The 18,321-nt window shown below is 54.7% G+C and overlaps 1 protein-coding gene across 1 annotated transcript in view; it reads left to right on the forward strand.

Annotated features, from left to right (window-relative positions):
- Positions 1-869: 869 nt before the first annotated feature.
- The window catches only part of LOC129125864 (gamma-aminobutyric acid receptor subunit gamma-4), a 41,561-nt gene continuing 24,109 nt past the window's right edge, over positions 870-18,321 (forward strand). The window contains exons 1-3 of the mRNA XM_054641531.2: positions 870-1,196; positions 7,575-7,723; positions 7,921-7,988. Coding sequence (XP_054497506.1) covers positions 1,141-1,196; positions 7,575-7,723; positions 7,921-7,988 — 273 coding nt within the window. The 5' untranslated portion in view covers positions 870-1,140. The remainder of the gene's footprint in view (positions 1,197-7,574; positions 7,724-7,920; positions 7,989-18,321) is intronic.

Genomic DNA, 18,321 nt, shown 5'->3' on the forward strand with positions numbered 1-18,321 from the left:
TGCCTCTTGTGGCTTTGGGGCTTAAGGTGATCCTTGCAGCAATCAGCAAGGGAGAGAGCCTGGAAAAACCACCTAGGTGTGCTGCTGGTACTGCTGCTTGTGCTCCTGTGGTGTCCCCATCACCACCCAGCCTGGTCCTGGGTGTGCCTGGGGAATGGGCAAACCAGGCAGCAGCACCAGAACGCTGCAGGTGGAGAGCAGAGCAGGGATTTGCCCTGGAGTGAGAGGAGAGAGTCAGCTCTCAGTAAAAAGGATGGTCCTGCTCTGGTCCAGAGGATTTGCCATCAGAATTACCAGAGCTCCAGGAGAGGCAGGGCCAGCTGTGGGACCAGCTCCTGCACCTCAGCCTGCAACCAAACACTAAAGGACAATTCTTGGTACCTCGTGTAGGTCTGACAAACTTTGTTCTGAGCAACTCTCACCCACGGCTCCCCAGGAAGGAATCTGCTCCTCCTGTTTGCCACTCGGATGTCAGTAAAGGAATGCCCCAGTGCAGCTTGGCAAGCCCTGAAGGCAAAGAGCGACAGATCCCCAGGAAATATCCCCAGCTGTCCTACACCTCCTCCCCGCACACCCTCCCGGCCGGTTTTGCGGGGCAGCAGCCCCAACAGGTGGGAAAGGACCCTCTCCGGGCTGCATCTCAGCCCAGCGGGGCCTGCCGCCTTGCGTAATTGAGCAATAATTACCCACTCTTTCTTTTTTTAGACAAACACCCTAACTGTTGTACATGGAAAAGGAAAAAAAAAAAAAAAAGGGCGAGTATTAAGAGAAATCAAACGCCTCGTTCCGCAGAGGGGGAGCGGGCGCTGCTCGCAGCAGCTGACGATGCTCGCTCGGCGGCAGATGCGCCTCCCGGTGCTGCTCAGCCCCCCCGGCGGCGGCGCTCAGCCCCGGGGCTGCGGGGGAGGCCGGCCCCGTTGCGGGGAGGCAGGAGCCGCCGCCAGCCCCTCCCCGCCGCCGCCCGGAGCAGGAGCGATGCCCAAGTTTGCGGAGCGCGGCCGGAGCGGGGGGGGCGGCGGCGGGGCCGGAGCGCGGCGCTGCGGGCAGCGGGGGGGCCCCGTCGCCGCCCCCGGCCCGGCCCCGCGCTGAGCCCCGCACGGCCCCGCGCCGCCCCCCGGGGCCGCCGCTCGCCTCGCAGAGATGCCCCGGACGGTGCTGCTGCTCTGCCTGGCCCTCGGGCCGGTCCTGCGCGCCAGGTGAGTGCCGCCCCCACGCCCCCTCCCTGCCTCAGTTTACCCGTCGGGGCAATGCGAGGGGAGGGGGTTGCAGTGGCAGCGCCTCTCCCCAAGCTCGCCAGCCCGGCTCCAGCGGGGATTTGGCACCTCCGTGCCCCCGGCTGTCCCTTCCAGCGGGTCCCGTCGCGGCAGCACCGAGTGCCTGCATGTCCTCCGCACCCCGGGCTCCCGCTCCGCATGCCGGAATGGAGAGAGCATCCCGCTTTCCACCCTGCCATCGCTCCGCTGGCTAACCCTGCCGGGGGACCCTGCCGGGGACCCTGCCATCACCCCCTGGCTAACCCTGCCGGGGACCCTGCCATCACCCCCTGGCTAACCCTGCCGGGGGACCCTGCCATCACCCCCTGGTTAACCCTGCCGGGGGCCCTGCCATCACCCCCTGGCTAACCCTGCCGGGGACCCTGCCGGGGGACCCTGCCATCACCCCCTGGTTAACCCTGCCGGGGACCCTGCCATCACCCCCTGGCTAACCCTGCCGGGGGCCGAGCCCCTTCGGGGGTGCCCGGAGCAGGACCGGAGCGAGCTGGGCACCTCCGGGAGCTCCATCCACCACCGGGGCATTCCCACGTGAAGTCGGGCTGGCTGGGAAGGAGCTTGGGTCCCCCTCCTCGCACTCCATCCCGGGACCCCGAAGCCCCCGCAGGGTGTGCGGCTTGGCAGCGGAGGGCAGCGCGGGCTCCTGCCCTGCCCTGCTCTACAGGTTGGCCGCAGGTCGCGGCTCTGGGTGCCCGGTGCCAGCCCGGTGCCAGCCCGGTGGCCCCAAGGAGGCAAGCGGAGGCAGGGGCGGGCAGGTGGCAGTGCTCTCCCAGGGCCAGCCCTTCGTAGCGCTTTTCTGTAAACAGCGATGAAAGGGCCCACGCACAAGGGGGTTTCAAGTTTCTCTTTCCTTTTTTTTTTTCTTTTTTCTTTTTTTTCTTTTTTTTTTTTTTTTTTTTTTTTTACGATTCCTATCCCTGCTGATGAGTTTAATGGCTAGATGGGGAAAGAACATGTTGTCAGCAGATTGTTACCCCCAGGGCTTGGGGGAAGAGGGATTTTACTGGCTGAAGCTAATTGGCAGAATAAGCCGCCTTAAAGCCGATCAAATCCCATTACAGATGCAGCCAGGGACAGGGAGCATGAATCCTGCTACTAATGGTCTGCCCTGCCAATGCTTCCCGACCCCGGGGGTGGGCACAGACTCCATCCCTGACGTGGTCCTGCGTGGTTTGGCCTTCCCCGGGTCGAGGAGCAGGAGCTGCCCCACTGCTCATGCCCTGACACCCATCCTCTGCCGTGCCCTGGCACAAAACCTCCCGGGAGGAGATCCCTGCAGGTGCCAGGGGCACTGGAGGGCTGAGAGGGGGTGGATCTGTGCCCCACTGTCCCTGCAGTGCATTGCCACAAGCCCTGCATCTCCAGAGGGTGAGTTGTGAGCTGCAGGATCCCACAGAGGAGTAATTACATGTATTGTATTAATGCATTCACATCCCCTTGAGCAGGAACGCTCACCCCACAGCTGGCCCAGCCTCTCCTCTGCCCAGTGCCTCAAGCCCTGCCCTGAGCCCTGCTTTGCCAGGAGCAGTGGCTGTGGAGCTTGGGGGGTGGGCATGATGGAGTGGGAGAGGAATCCTGTGAGAGGAGAAAAAAGAGCAAGTTACAGCAGGGTCTTGCTCTGCATTTGCTGCGTTTTTCCTGGGTGCAGTTGGGGAGGTTTAAAATCTCCTCTTCCCCGTTCCTCATGGTGGGTGCTGGGGTGAGGAGCTCTGTGAACAGAGCTGTGTGTGTGAGCTCTTTCCCTCTGGTACAAGCAGCAAGACCCTTCCCCTGGCTCTGGAGGATGCTTTTTGCCAGGTGATCCAGCACTCCCCAGAGGGTGCCCCCAGCACAGAGGCTCATTCACCAGCCTCTCCCAGGGCACTGCCTCGGCTGGGACCAGGGCAGCCAACTCGGAGCCCTGAGGGCAGGATCCCTGCACAGCATCAGTCAGATGCTGGGCTGGGCAGGTGGCTCAAACTGTGCAGATTGGACCACTGGGGCTTCATGGAGTGTGTTGTCAGAGGTAGGAAGAGATGTGAGATGGGTAGGGGGCAGTTAGAGCCCCCCATCCTTAAATCCTCTGCCTGCTTCTAATTCAGTCCTCACCCCTGTGCCTACAACCCTAGGAGGCATTGGGATGGGTGAGTAAGGACACATTAGCATGTGGTAATTAGAATTGACCACAGTGCTTTTTGTTGCATTTTGCTGCTCTCTTTTCCCTGGGAGCAGGGAAGGCTTTCAGCTGTGCTTGCAGCAGGGCTGGATACAGCCCGGGGATCTGCATCTGTGCTGGGAGGCTCCTGCCTCAGGGCCACCAGCAGCAGTGAGTAACAGTGGCTGTGCAGCCCAGCCAAGCACCACCAGCTGCCCCAGCAGGCAGGGAGCAGAAGTTTCTTCAAGGGCCCGTGGCTCTTGTTGTTCTTCCCTTCTCCTGCCAAGGGAACACCTTGGCACACAGCTTGGGCACGGGGGGAGGGAGCCAGGCTCAGCTCCTCAGGTGACTTTGCCCAGCAGTGTGTGTTTGGAAGCCCCAGCCAAACAGGTGTCTGCTTGAGTAAAAGGGAATTAGGGAGTGAGGCACGGCTCTGCCCTGCTGTAATGCCAAGGGCTGCCCAGGGAGGATTGTCCAACCTCATCCATACATGTGAGCACATCTAAAAGGACACTTCCCTGCCGTGCCAGCCTCCTGCTCGGGGCACCAGCAGGAGCTGCCATGGCCCAGCTCCTCTGTCAGGACAAGGGATTTCCTTGCAATGCCCCCAGTTCTGCCCTGCTGTCACCCCCTGCCCACACCGTGGCTGTGTGCCAGCCCATGGCCCTGCTCTGAGGAGGGTGTTCTGGCATCTCAACACGCAGAGGTGAGGAAACACAGCTCTGCCTTTCCCCCTGGCTGCACAGAGACATATGAGAAGTGGCTGTCCCCTGTCACCAAGCCAGCTGCTTTGTGCCTGGAGACGGAGCTGCCAGGCCAGGCAGTGTTCACAGCACGGTGGGGATCTCTCAGGTCTGCAGTGTGACATTTCCATTAGCAGCTGGAGGGGGGATGCACATGGCACCTTAACACCTCTTCTCTGCAACAGATCTTGGGCTCTTCCCTTCTCAGTTAAAGTGGGGCCACCAAGAAGAGAAACCAGGGAGGAGGCAGTGGCTTGCAATGGGGTGGCATGAGAGTTACACTCTTGACCAGCAAGGGTTGATGTGCGTCTATGTGTGAACAGGCACTCAGAAAAAGCATATTTTCTCCAGCAAAAAACTGGCTTGCTTATGCTAAGATGGCTTAGTATGGTTTAGTTGACTGGGATTAGCTGCATTAGCAAAAAGCATATTTTTGGTAGTGTCCCTGCATCTGTAATAGAGATGTGACTCCCTGGAAATGCTACCCCAAGCCTTGGTGTGTTCATCAGTGACACTAAATGGGGGGAAACCAGAAGCCTGAGAGCAGGGCAAGCTCAGACTGGGTTTGCTCAGCCCTCAGAGGGATGTTTCAATTTCTGCTGTAGCCTGACAGTTTCTCAGAGAACGAGGATTTTTGGCAGGGCAGGGGGACGTGCAGAGTTCAGTGCTGGCAGGTGACTTCAAGTAAGGTCAAGGGAATACGGAGAAAACGTTTTGGTGCAGGAGGCAGCCTCCATCACCCAAAGCTCTGGCAGAAGGGAAACACTTTGGATTGCATTTCAGATTGCATTTCCAATTGCATTTCTGATGGCTTTCCCTCACCCTGAGCTGCGCTGTGGGCACATGTCCCTGGAAGGAGCGGGACCAGCCCCTGATGTGAGCCCTGTGCCCCTCTGGGCTGGTGGCAGTGTCCCCTGTGCCACCCTGGGGTGGGCTGGCAGTGTCCCCTGTGCCACCCTGGCAGTGTCCCCTGTGCCACCCTGGGCTGGGCTGGCAGTGTCCCCTGTGTCCCTGTGCCGCTCTGGGCTGGTGGCAGTGTCCCCTGTGCCACCCTGGGGTGGGCTGGCAGTGTCCCCTGTGCCACCCTGGCAGTGTGCCCTGTGCCACCCTGGGCTGGGCTGGCAGTGTCCCTTGTGCCACCCTAGCAGTGTCCCCTGTGCCACCCTGGGTTGGGCTGGCAGTGTCCCTCCCCTGTACCACCCTGGCAGTGTCCCTTGTGCCTCCCTGGCAGTGTCCCCTGTGCCACCCTGGCAGTGTGCCCCGTGCCCCTCTGGGCTGGTGGCAGTGTCCCCTGTGCCACCCTGGCAGTGTGCCCTGTGCCACCCTGGCAGTGTCCCCTGTGCCCCTCTGGGGTGGGCTGGCAGTGTCCCCTGTGCCACCCTGGCAGTGTCCCCTGTGCCACCCTGGCAGTGTGCCCTGTGCCCCTGCAGCTGCTGGCTGCTCGGAGCTCCCTGCCCGCCCGCCTTTGGGAGCTAACACCACGGCGAGAGCCGGGCCAGAGCGCTGCTGGGATGGGGAAGAGCATCCTGCCAGCGCTGTTTAACACTCCTTCAGCGTGGTTGGAAAGTGCGGCGCAATCAGACGGGAAACAATGCGCTGATGTAGCAACACCTAATGCGCGGCGGCAGGCAGCCAGCTGCGCTGCCCGGCCCGGCCGGGGGACGCGTCCCAGAGCTGCAGGGATGCAAAGAGTTCTAAAGCGATCGTGAAAGCGAGTTTTGGCTGGGCTTTTGGAAGAGGAGCATCTGACAAATCGGCCGCAACGTGTCAATTTAATGCTTTTCTGCCCCCTCCGAGCGCATCGACCGGGCTGAGCCTCCCCAGGCGCTGGAGGGAGATGGGATCTGCTAAAACCGAGAGCAGGCTCCTGGTGCTAAGGTGATTTCAGCATTTCTTGTAAGAAAAGGAAAGGCCCAAAGCAAGGGGGCCCCGGGCCGAGCAGGAGCGTTCCCGTCGAGGATGCTGCAGCGCCGGTGCTGGGGCTGCTCAGCAGCGATGGCCCCGATGGCTCAGATGGAGCAGCACAGATTCAGTGGGTCAGAAGCCCCTTTTGATCCTGGTTTTTGTCCCTTTGGATTGGTTTCTTTTTGGATCCTTCATTTGCATGAAGGTTTAAGGCGCTGGATTGGCCATGACAGTTGTGTCCAGGCTGGCTCGTGGTGCACTTTACTGAGGTGTGTTCTGGTACCTTGAGTACCGGATTTCTTATAACTACCCTTTTAACCCCTTTTACAATATAACATCCAAACTAACAGCACATGCTTAACGATCTATCAACTATTTTACAACAGTTCCTAAGCTATTTTTAACAGACCCGTGGTGCCTGGTTGCACCTCGGAGCTGCGAGGCTCCAGCTGGGAAGTGTCAGCGCGGTGACAGCTCCTGCTGAGAGACCCTTGCTGTCGCTGGAGCAGGTGACACGCTGCCCTGGCAGACATGGAGGGAGCTGTGCTGGCATCCTCTCCCACGTATGGCTGTGGCATTCCATGTGGATGAGCTGCCCTGAGCAGTGGCAGGTGGTTACAATTTCACGGGTGACCATGTGGACCTAATCTAATCAGACGGTTTAGGAAAACTCCTCTAGGAAAAGGGAGGAGTGTGAAAGGTTTAGAGAGGGCAGGGTTGAAAGGCAGCAAGAGAAGCTGTTGCTGAGTGGATGTTGTCCAAAGGAGGATGGATATAGGCTTTCCTTGCCTGGCTTGGAGCTGGGAGATTGGGAAGATGGGGCATCCTTAAATGGGAGCTCACGCCACAGGCTGGGGAGGAAGGGTTGGTGAGTGCAGGGAATGGGTTGTGGCAGGTCCTGGCCTGGAGGCAGAGGAGTTTGCATAAGGCTTTAATTTCCAGGGATCCGTGCAGGGCAGATGGCTGGCTTCCTGGCATGCAGGATGCCTGCGTGGTACATTAGGACCTCTTTTCTCTGAAATATATTTATTGCAAATGTCTTGCTCCCCAAAACCACTGTTTTGTCACTGTCTCTTTCCTCAGAGGAAGCCTGCTTCAGGTGTCAGCAGCAGGCAGAGTAGTGGAGGTATTTGAGGTGAACAGGCAGCTCTGGCAGCAGGAGCTGCTGGGTGGGATGAGCAGGAAGGCAGGGAAAGCAGGGACTGCCTCCCACACCTTGGGGATGAGCAGTGTGCCTCCAAAGGGAGCTGAGGAGGAGGTGAAGCACTCCATGCTAGTCTTTCCCACTGGTGGCAAGGCCCCTGCACGTCTGGTGACCCTGAAGTGAGCAGAGGTGCCAGGTGAGTTGTGCCTTCTTAGCAGTGTGGCTGAGAGGAGATCCCTGAGCTCCTCATGCTCTGCCTTTTAGCTGCACTGCATCCTCCTCCTTTGGTATCTCTGAAACACAGCTATGCCCCTGCTCCCAGGGAGTGCCAGAGAGCTCTTACAGCCGTGTCCCTTTCCTCTGTCTCTCCTCTCCAGGTGTGAGAGCACAGAGGAATACGATTACGATTACCTCAGCATCAATAAAACCTGGGTCCTCACGCCCAAGGCACAGGAGACCGATGCCACGCAGATCCTCAACTCGCTGCTCAAGAACTATGACAACAAGCTGAGGCCTGACATTGGCAGTAAGTGTCCCCTGAAGCTCCCTGTGGCCACACCTGGCCTGGCCATGTCTTGTGTTTCCCGTGTTTTGGTGCCTGCTGTAGCTGAGATTTTTGTTGTGGTAGAGCCACGCTCATCCCAGATGGGCTCATTCCTTGTCTAATCCCCCTGCCACTGCTCCTGGCCCCAGCTGATGGTGCCTGTTTTCTTGTCTTTCCAGTCAAGCCCACCTTCATTGATGTGGATATCTACGTGAACAGCATCGGGCCGGTGTCTGTCATCCAGATGGTGAGTGCTGGTGTGCCTGCAGGGCACGGTGTCCCCTCCCCACAGTGCCTGCAGGGCACCGTGTCCCCTCCCCACAGTGCCTGCAGGGCACCGTGTCCCCTCCCCATGGCAGTGTGAAGGTGGTGTTGGCATGAGAGGAGGTTTCCTTTCCCTTGGTCAGGGTGCTCTGACCTGCTGGGAGCTGGAGAGACCTGAGCACCATCAATGGTGATTGCTCATGTGTCTCCTCCCTGGCAGGGCTGGCCCAGCACTGGGGCAGCTTGTGTCATGCTGGCTAGACATGGTGTGAAGGTGGTGTTGGCATGAGAGGAGATTTCCTTCCCCTTGGTGAGGGTGCTCTGACCTGCTGGGAGCTGGAAAGACCTGAGCACCATTGATGGTGATTGCAGGGCACAGTGTCCCCTCCCCGTGGCAGTGTGAGGGTGGTGTTGGCATGAGAGGAGATTTCCTTTCCCTTCGTAGGAGGTGCTCAGACCTGCTGGGAGCTGGAGCTGGAGAGATCTGAGCACCATCGATGGTGATTGCTTGTGTGCCTGCAGGGCACGATGTCCCCTCCCCACAGTGCCTGCCTACAGTGTCCCCTCCCCGTGGCAGTGTGCAGGTGTTGTTGGCATGAGAGAAGGTTTCCTTTCCCTTGGTGAGGGTGCTCTGACCTGCTGGGAGCTGGAGAGCCCTGAGCACCATCCCTGGTGAGGAGCAAGGTTCTCGAGTGGCCTTGGGGAGCTCACAGCCCTTCCCGTGTGGGATGGTGCTGCCTCTGGTCTCTGCTGGCAAGGGGTGGCAGATGCTCCTGCCTGGTGGCTTTGCCCTCTCCTCCCTGGGAAGTGTGTGGGCACCAGGATGTTTAGGGCAGGGTGGCACCAGGGCAGTGTGTTCCAGGAGGGCTGAGAGGTACCTGCAGATGGTTCCCATGGTTTCTATGGCAGTGTGAAACTTGGGTGCCCAGGCCTGGCCTGTGGTGCTGAGGGGCCTCAGCTCCAATGGTTCTTCTTCATAGTGTAGCACCTTAGAGAGATGCCACCAGGACTGTGACAATTTCTCCTTATGGCTCAGGACCCAGCTGTACCAAAAGCTGTGAAAACACTTAGCAGAGACACTCTTTGATCAGGAGAGCAACTGTTGGCTATTTAATTTTCACAGGAAACTTCCTTTATTACTATAATTATTTTCCCTGCAAAGTCATCTTTTTTCCCTTTTCCAGCAAGGAAGAAACCTGACTGCTGTCAGGTTTTGAAAGACTTCTCCAGTCCATTGGGCAGTGAGGTCGAGGGGACAAAAGCAAGATACAGCAAGGACAATTTGGCTTTTTTTATTTCTCCCAATGCAAAACAGAGCAGGAACAAACCCAGCCCCCTTAAACTAAAAAAAAAAACCAAAACCAAAAAAACAACAAAAAAAACCAAGTTCCTAGGATGGGCAAGTTATTTTTACTTTCCAAAGTACATTTCCAAGGAACAAACCCCTCTGGGGATAGAGGGATGGTACAGTAGCTGAGGTACCAGTTCCACTCCAAGGAGCATTTTGAAGCAGCCCTTGTGGCTGCCACCACTGAGGATGTGCCCCTGGCACATCCAGATGGGCACTGGCTGGGCACCAGCTCACACCATGAGGGCACCATCAGGAGGCCCAGCAGGGGCGGCCTCGAGGCTCAGAATTTCCTTGCATTGCTCCAGCATGCCCAGCTCGAGGGGCAGGACCACAGCCTGAGCTGGGTGGGTGTCACCCCCTGCTCTCATCATCATGTGTGTCACCCCACATCTCTCCCAAGGTGTGTCAGAGAGTCTCTTTTCCCAGCCCAGCAGTCAAAGAAGGAGCCAGAACTCTTCCATTCTTGTTCTCAAGGATGTTTATGGTTTCTTATCTATAAAATTCTTTCTCTGGCCTGCCAAGGTCAGTTCAGCAGGTCAGACAGAGGCACTCTGACTGCCTTGGGGTGGTGTTATCTTCTTATACTAAAAACTACATGTACAATATTTACAATAACTTCCCAATACCTATCACCTATGTCAGACAGTGAGCTTCTACTCTAAACCAATCCAAAGTGCCAACATCACAGCAGAAGATGGAGGCCAAGAAGAAGAAGAAAGAGAAAGGCTGGACACACCCAGTCCCTTCCATCTTGCCCCCTGAACCCCCATTCCAGAAACCCCAAAAATCTATTTTTCACCGTGTGACAAACTATTATTCTACCTAAACTTTCGTGGCTTGCAGATCCTCACATGAGGCTGGTAATTTTTTCCATGGGTCATAATCGAAGTCACAGGCATCTTGGGCTCTGTGCCAGGGTCTCTGAGCCCCCTGGCTGGGGCTTGAGCCATCCAGGACAGCCAGAGGGATGTCCTGGGTTCCAACACCCTGGCACAAGCTCCTGCAGCCCCTGGGGGTGTGAGGCCAAGGTGGCACAAGAGCAGCAGTGAGGGGCTGGCTGTGCTCACCCCTCCAGGTGAGCCTGCAGGTAGAGCACAAGGGTCATCTCACAGCTGGCTGCTCTACCTGCTTTGCACTGCCAAGGATGTGCCAAGAAACCCACACAAAACCCAGAGCACATCCTCATCCTTCCCTTTCCCTCTCATCCTTCCCTTGTCACCCTTTTCCAGCCCTCTCTGCCATGGGAGCACTGCAGAGCCAGGCAGGTGCTAGCAGCAGAGAGTGGTTTCTAAAATCCACTCTGCATCCAGAGTTCATCTCTCCTCCTAAACAGGGAAGCTGCTGCTAGGCTGGTTTCCTAAGAAACACAGCTTCTGCCATGGTGATGGGGATGTGGGAACGTGCGTACGTCCATCCCAGGCTTGCAGGATTTTGGATCTGCGGGGCTAGCACCAGCCAGAAATGGCTGCAGGTACAGCAGCTTCAGGCACATTCAGTATCTCTGGTATTTTTGGGGAAACAAGATTCCAGGCAATGATAACAGCCACCCCCAGCAAGGGGAAAAGCTGTTGTGTGAACTCAGCCCCTACTAGAGACCAGGAAATCATGTGGGAGAGCTCAACCCATGTGTTCAGCTCTTTCTGAGAGAGTCAGAAGAAGCTTTTTCTCTTTGTGAAATGGGGCTCCACAAGTGCACAGGACCCCTGGAACTGCCAGCATCTGCAGGGCTGTGCTGGGCAAACTGCTGCCATGGGGCTGCTGCACCCCTCTGCAGCCTTCCCACCTGAGGAAGGGATTGCTCCTTGTGGGCATGGCCAGGAGCTGCTCAGGCAGGGAGGAAAGTGCTCAGTGTGGACAGTTTTGAGGGGTTTTGTTGCATCAGTCACGAGGGGCTGTGCTGTGCCTCTGAAGTGCCTTGGTGCTGCCAGTCCAGAGGTACCCACAGGGTCCCAGAATTCACCTGTGGTCCTGAGAAACCTCCATATGACAGCCCAGGTAGACTCTCCAGGGATATCTCTCCTTCCTTGTTCCCTTAGGTAACCTCTTAAGCTTGAACCTGTGATTCCCTTGAACTGTGAAACCTTTTCCCACAAGATTGAGGTGATATTAAAGGTACCGAGAGCAGCTAGAGCCAGGTCTCAAAGCCTCAGATTTCTGCTATCTGTGCCCTGTGTGCTTCCCCCTGCCCTTGGGAGAGGCTGTGTCCTGCTCCATGGTCTCCTGAAGCAAGAGGAAAGGGCAGTGACAAAGCTGCCACGGTGTCACCTCTAGACTTGGCTGCTTCACCCAGTTGTTTGGTGTTTGTTAGCTTTGCCATGCTGATGCAGTGAATTAAGTCATCCTGTGGGTCCTGCCAGCCCCTGGCAGGCTGGCATCAAACACATGATGGATGGTCAGTGCTGGGGACACGTCATTCCCACCCTGTCCCCACTGGTACAGCTGCTCCCAACCTGAGAAGCTGTGCCCTCTCCCAAGTGCCTCCTCTTGCCTTTTCCCCATGCACAACCTGAGGAAATGCACATTTCCAAGGGAAGGGAGCTAGAATTTGTCTCAGAGCTCGATCTCTCTTGAGCCCATGGTGACATTTCACTGTGCCACAGACAGAGAGGCTTGTGTAGGCTGGAAGGGCCACTGCAGGGGAAATGTCCCATTGATCTCTTTTACGTGCATTGCCATGACAGTGCCTTATGTAAATATTTCTCTCTCACACAGGCTGTGTGGAAGACAAAAAACCAAGTTCTGCTTTTCAGAGATACAGCAGCATTGCTGTGGCTGTTAGCCTGGACCACTGTGGCCTATAAATCTGCAGCTGGAGGCCACAGGATGGAGTAGAAGGTTCCAACTTCAGCAATCTGGTTTAAATCCTGGTCTCCTGTGATGCTCACCCTCAAAGGGTTAATGCCTCACTGCTGTCTTCATCCTGCTGGTGCTCTGGCAGGGATTGGAAGCTGGTCCTCCATAGCCACTGCCCAGCCTCCAAATGATAAATCACATCAGGATACAAAACTGATTCCGGTCCTTAAAAATGAATAGGTGATTTGAAAATGCCCTGTGCTGGGTGTGAATTCTGCATTCCCTCATCAATCACTTGTCATAAATAACATTAACATTCAGGAGTCAGCAGAAGGTGGGCAGCTTTGGAGCAGGAAGAAATGTAAAGTGATTTCCTGATATCTTTTGTACACCAGAACGGCAGTCTTGTCTCCAGTTTAGGTGGCTGAGCAGATTTTATTCTGAAAAATATTCAGAATATTCTATTCAGATTGTATTCCCTCTTTCTGAGGGAAAGGACCCTCTGTGCTCTCCAAGATCAATGTGGCAGTGACCAGAAGCAGAGCTAGAAGATGGTTCAAGGACAGGAGGTGGGACAGGGGGAAAAGTGGCACCATCAGGTCCCACAGCTCTTTACCCCAATCACTTCGTGGGCTGGGATTTCCTCCCCAACCCCGAGAATCTTTGGGTGGGACTGGGGCACTCAGCACCTCTCAGGGTGGTGTGAAGCTGTGTTTACACCATCAGGGGAAGGATGCACTGGGCCACGAGCCCCTCCAGAGCTCTGCTGCCACTGAGCACTGGCCAGCAGCCCCTGGAGCCAAATGAGTTATCACCCGTGGTGCTGCAGCTTCCCAAGCCCTGGCTGGAGCTGGATGCCCAATTAGATTCCCATTGACACAGTGCTGAGGTGTCCCTGGCTTATCAGAAGCTCAGCCTGATGCAAAGCCCTGCCTTGGTTCTCTGAGCATGTTTGTGGGAAGAGGTGCCAGGGAGGAGACTTTGGGTTCAAATTTTTCGCTGACTGGTTGTTTGCTGGAGGGATTTGTTCCTGGTTTTGTTTTGTAATGGCTTTCTTCCTATAGATTATAGCTTTAACTGGTGTCAAGGGCACCTAGAGCTCTGGATCACCTTCCTTTAGGGATGCTTAACTCTCAGGAAATGAAAGTAAAGCAGGTGCCAGCTATTGGGGCTGAGTGTCTCTCAGTCCTGAGGACGTCCCTGACGTGTCCATGAGGGACACCATGAGTGAGGGGGGGGAAGTGCTTCTCTTCTGAGCCTGGGGATGGAGCAAGTCTTGCTCAGAACTTCTCAGATTCTTCCCAGAGGCCAGAGCTGAATGTCCTTTTCTTCCTTTCTTACACAAAACAGGGCATGAGGCTCGAGGAGCCAGACTGAGAGCATGGTCCAGACACTGTGGCAGCCTCCTGGCAAAGGTGAATGGAGACATTTCAGTCATCCTTGGTTCCTGCCTCAGGTGTCTGGGATCAGAGGCACTGCACTAAGGGCTGGTTTGGGGTGCTGAGGACTCCTTTGTTTGATGTGTGTGAGGAGGAGATGCCCTTGTGTGCCAAATTTTGTAGCAAAACAGAATGACAGCCCTTCTGCTGCTGTTGTACACCACCGCAATCTCATTACTTAACGATAATAAAGATGGAAAGAGCAAAATTGGCCTCCATCATTCACCAGGGGCACAGGTTCTGCTGCCTCGGAAGTGCCTGTGATTTCCAGGGGGGTTTCTGAGCTCCTATCTCCATTGTTACAGCAAATTGTTTTCTTATCTCTGCCTGTGAGTGGGGGGCTGGCACCTGAAGAAGGTGATATGTCCAAATACAAGTGTTGGCTTTTCCCCTTGCCTCTCTAGGAAGGAGAAGCTGCACACTGTTAAATTCATAATGCTCTGCTTTTCTACATTAGTTACCGTGCAACACACTCACAAAATTGAGGGTGAAAAACATATTTTCCCACATCTGGAGTACTGCAGAAAGCATTTAATAGATTTGCACGTAGGGTGCATTAGTGGAGATGCTGTGAAAAAGGAGGAGGGAGGGAAAAGTTTATTCGTTATCAGCTGATGAATAATTAATTTACAAACATTGTCTTGTTAAATATAAATTAAATCCTCATTTGACACACTTTATAATTTAGAAGTATAAGCCCAGCATGAATGAAGAGAACCCCCCACTGACGCCTTTCATGTAAATCCCGAGGAGGCAGGGAGGGAGGCTTGGCTTTCAAAGTTAAAGCTGACAAGGGCTGGTGCTTGGGAAGGGGATGATGTGACAGAGAGAGCTTGGGGACCTGGGGCACTTCATCCCGGCTCGTGGGGAGATGGCTGAGCGGGCCAGGAAGGCACTGGGTGTTTGCAGAGCCCTCTCTGAGGATTGCTGCTCCCCTCGGAGCTGCGGCTCGCAATCCCTGCCTGATCAGAGAAAGCAGCGAGGCAGCAGCTGCTCGGGAAGGGCTGAGCTCCCCCAGAGACCCCCGAGAGGGGAGCAGGGCTCTACAGGAGCTAAGCCAGCCTTGCAGAGAGCCCTGGAGCAGCTGGAGGCTGGGGAAGCTGAGCCACATCCCAAAAAGTGCTCTGTTAAAGCAGCCCCGCTGTCCCGCCGCAAGGCTTGGGTTAATTCCTTCCTTTCTCCCTGAAAGACAGGGAAACCAAGACCAGTAATAATTGTATGGCTCTGAGGAACACTTAAGTCTTGATTATACTTAGCTTTGGCTGCTTTGGAATAAGTAGGAAGGAAATGAATTGAAAATGGCACGCTGTTTAAAATGCTCCACTGTGTTGCTCTGGAGCACAAGATAAGCCTATAGGTAAAGGAAATTTGCTACCTCCCCCCTCCTTCCCTGATAATAATAGGTTCCAGCAGTTGCACAGCACTTCTCAACTGAAAGGACTTAAAAATCCTTCACAAATCATCTGTCTGGGAGGCAATAGCCCAGATGCACCCACTTTAGGGTGGATTGCAGTGCCTAAAGCACACTGCAGTGCTGTGCCAAGGGTTGGCCATCAGCATGAACCTGCTGGGCTTCTGCAGGACACACTCATGGGCTAGCCTGGTCCCTGAAAACAATGTGGATCACAGAAATTTAAAGCGTTGGGAGGTGGTGTTGTTCTCTTACAGCCCCAGTGCTTTTTCTGGCTGTTGTGTTCGGTGCCTGAGTGATGGCTCGGAGCTGTGCCGCATTTATTGTGTCTTCACAAACCCTCCTGTGCTTGGAGAGGGCTCACATCTCCTGGTTCCTTGATGTTCAGGAGCAGGCACTGCCCCTCATGCTGGTGTTCACACAGCACTGAGGTCAGGTACAGAAGGGCAGCAGCTCTCCTCATGAAAAGTTTGCCTTTCCCTACAAACCCCCCTCAGGCCACTGAGAAACGACACCAACCACGTGTGACTTGTGTGGGACAACGTGGGACAAACCACGGGCTGCAGCTAAAGGTCTAATGAAATAAATAAGCTGCTCCCATCCTAAACATATCCCAAGAGCTTCCAGAATTGTCAAAGTTTGCTTCCAAAACAGAAAAGAGCTGATTTATTCACTATGAATAATTCAGCCAGCTCCTTTTATTATCCAGAACATACACTAATCCCCTCCAGATATTTTCTGTGTGACATCCATGTTGGTATTTTATTTACAGGCTGTGCAGAAAACTCAAGGAGTCTGTTATCAGTGAAAAGCTGGAGGTTTGCATCTGAAATTTGGAGCTAAATAAAACCTGAAAATCTGGACAGTGGCCTCCTGGGGGCAGGGAAAGAGCTTTTCCTCTTTTCCTCGGAGACATTTCTGGAGAGCAAAGCCCTAAAGTTAATTAACATCTGTGCTCGCAGCCTGGTGCTAAATGGGGAATGTGGCTGTACTTAAAGGTTTCTTAAACTGCAGCATCAGTGCTGGCACACAGGTGCCTCCCGCAGCCACAGGCGGGGCAGCCTCTGGCCCTGGGGCAGCACGGGATAAATCAACATCCATAATGAAGTAATCGGCTCTTGTAAATTCCTTCACGGATCCCATTTCCGCCCTTCTGCTGGCAGCAATGACTCAATCCCTCATTCATTCCGTGCCAGCCTCGGGAGAAAACTCGCATCTCTTCAGCTGGGCTGAATGCAGCAGAAGGGATGTGCTGGCCCTGAACCTTTGCAGGCAGCCTGGGAAGGATGCACCAGTGGCACCCGAGGAGCTGCTGTGCTCTCTGTGCCTGACCCGAGGGCATGATGGCTATGGGGTCAGAGAATTCCTGCAGGATTTGGCCCATACCCTCCCATTTCCCACACCACTCAGGATTTTCCATGCCTGGGTCTACTCCTGGGTCAGGGGTCTCATCAGCCCCTCTAGAAATCTCAGCCTTCATTCCAGAGAAGCTGCAGCCTGTATAGGGGAAGCTCACCAGATGAAATACCAGAAAGATGGTCTCTTTAACATCCAGGGGAAAGTGAACATTCTCCAGTAGTCATGCAACAGATTCAGAGGTGAAGAAGGACAGCAAAGGCTGAAAAGCCTCCTCACCCTTACCCACAGGAAACCTTTCCTACAGTCTGGGGTCACAGCAGCTGCACCCAGTCCCCCTTTCCAGATGTTTCTGCCAGCAATGGGGCTTCCTGCTTGGTAAAGAGCCACAGGGCCACTTTTCAGTGACCAGGGGAGTGTCCTTGCTGGGGCCTGTCCTGCTGCTGGCTCTCAGCCTGGCAGGCCATTCAAAGAGGCTCTGCTGTGATGCAGAGGCTGCATTGCTGCAGGGTGGGCACACAGCTGTGCCCACTGCACTGCAGGGGATGCAAAGCACTGGTTCCACCTCAGGCACCCAAAGGAGCTGCCCTGCAGATCCCCAGGCTGTGCTCATGGACAGGGCAGGAGGCTGTGTGTGATCCAGCTACTGATCTGTGCTCTGACCCTCATTAAATTGATTCTTCCAAGTCAAAGGGAGAGCTCTGCTGTGTCAAATTTGACAGATATATGGACTGTGAGCTGTACCAATAGTTGTCACTCGCTGGGCTGAATGATTTTTAGGCAGAGTTGATTTATCTGAACTGAAGGCCTTCGATGTCTCTGCAGGAGAGGATGGGATATTTCAGGTGTGTGAGAATCAAGCCCAGAGCTGGTCAGAGGCCAGGGTTTGAGGCCAAGGTTTCTGGTCTAGGGCAAACAGCAGCATCATAGGAGAGATAGGCTCATTCTCCCCTCCCACTTAGGACAAATAGCCAGAATTCTTCAGCATTTCCAAGGAGAAATGGGTTCAGGGACAATCAAAACATTTACATTTGGTTTCATCAGATTGTTTTGATTTGCTCTTCATATGGTGATAAATTCTGTCCTGCATAAGTAAAGCAAGAAAATGAGTATTTGGAAATAAACGTCAAAGTGAAGTGCATCAACTAGATAAGGGTAAAACGAAATATTTTGTTAGCTTGCTGAAGAAAAAGAAGTTTTTGAATGAAATTATAAGGTTGAGGTAATTCATTTTAGGGTTTGACAATTTTAATTTATTTTGAGCAAAACACCTTTTTTTTTTTTTTTTTCCAGTAGAAATCAGTTCTATTTATTTCCATGCATTCCCAGATGAAGCCATCCTACCATTTCCCTTAAAAGGCTGTTGTGAAATCTGCCTGCTATAAATGTGTCACAAAATGGAGACCATTTCTCAGAATTCAGTGGTTGTGGGTGACCACAATCAATATGCTTCAAGGACCTCTTCATGCCTCGGTGCTAAAAGCAGAATATTCTGATTATTGCGTCCCATCTCCATGCACAGGAAAGGTTTAATTGCCCGTGGTACAAATTGGAAGTGAGAAGCCAGCGTGAGCCTTCCTGGGGCTTTGCTGCTCCTCACATCTTTTCAAACTGCCTTGGTGTCTCTGTGGCTCCAGTTTGGTGAGGTTTGGTCAGTGGGTGGGCAGGTGGACACTGCAGCCATGCCACACCAGCACTGCCCCACCAACTCCCAGTTTGCAGCTTTGCAGGGATCCTGCTGGCTGCCTGGGGCACTGGGGGTGGGGGAATAAAGGGGCATGATGGCTGGAGACCCTGGCATAAGCTCTGTGTGTCCATCTCCGCTCCAGAGAACTCCGTGGTGGGGATTTGTGTGCTTGTTCCCCGACCTGCAGCTGGAATTTGTGTGTTTGTTCCCTGACCAGGAATGGCTCCAGCCATCTGATCAGCTTTGTTCAACAGGGGAATTGCAGGTGGTGCTAAAGGC

Source organism: Agelaius phoeniceus, chromosome 14 (assembly GCF_051311805.1).
Source record: "Agelaius phoeniceus isolate bAgePho1 chromosome 14, bAgePho1.hap1, whole genome shotgun sequence".
NCBI lineage: Eukaryota > Metazoa > Chordata > Aves > Passeriformes > Icteridae > Agelaius > Agelaius phoeniceus.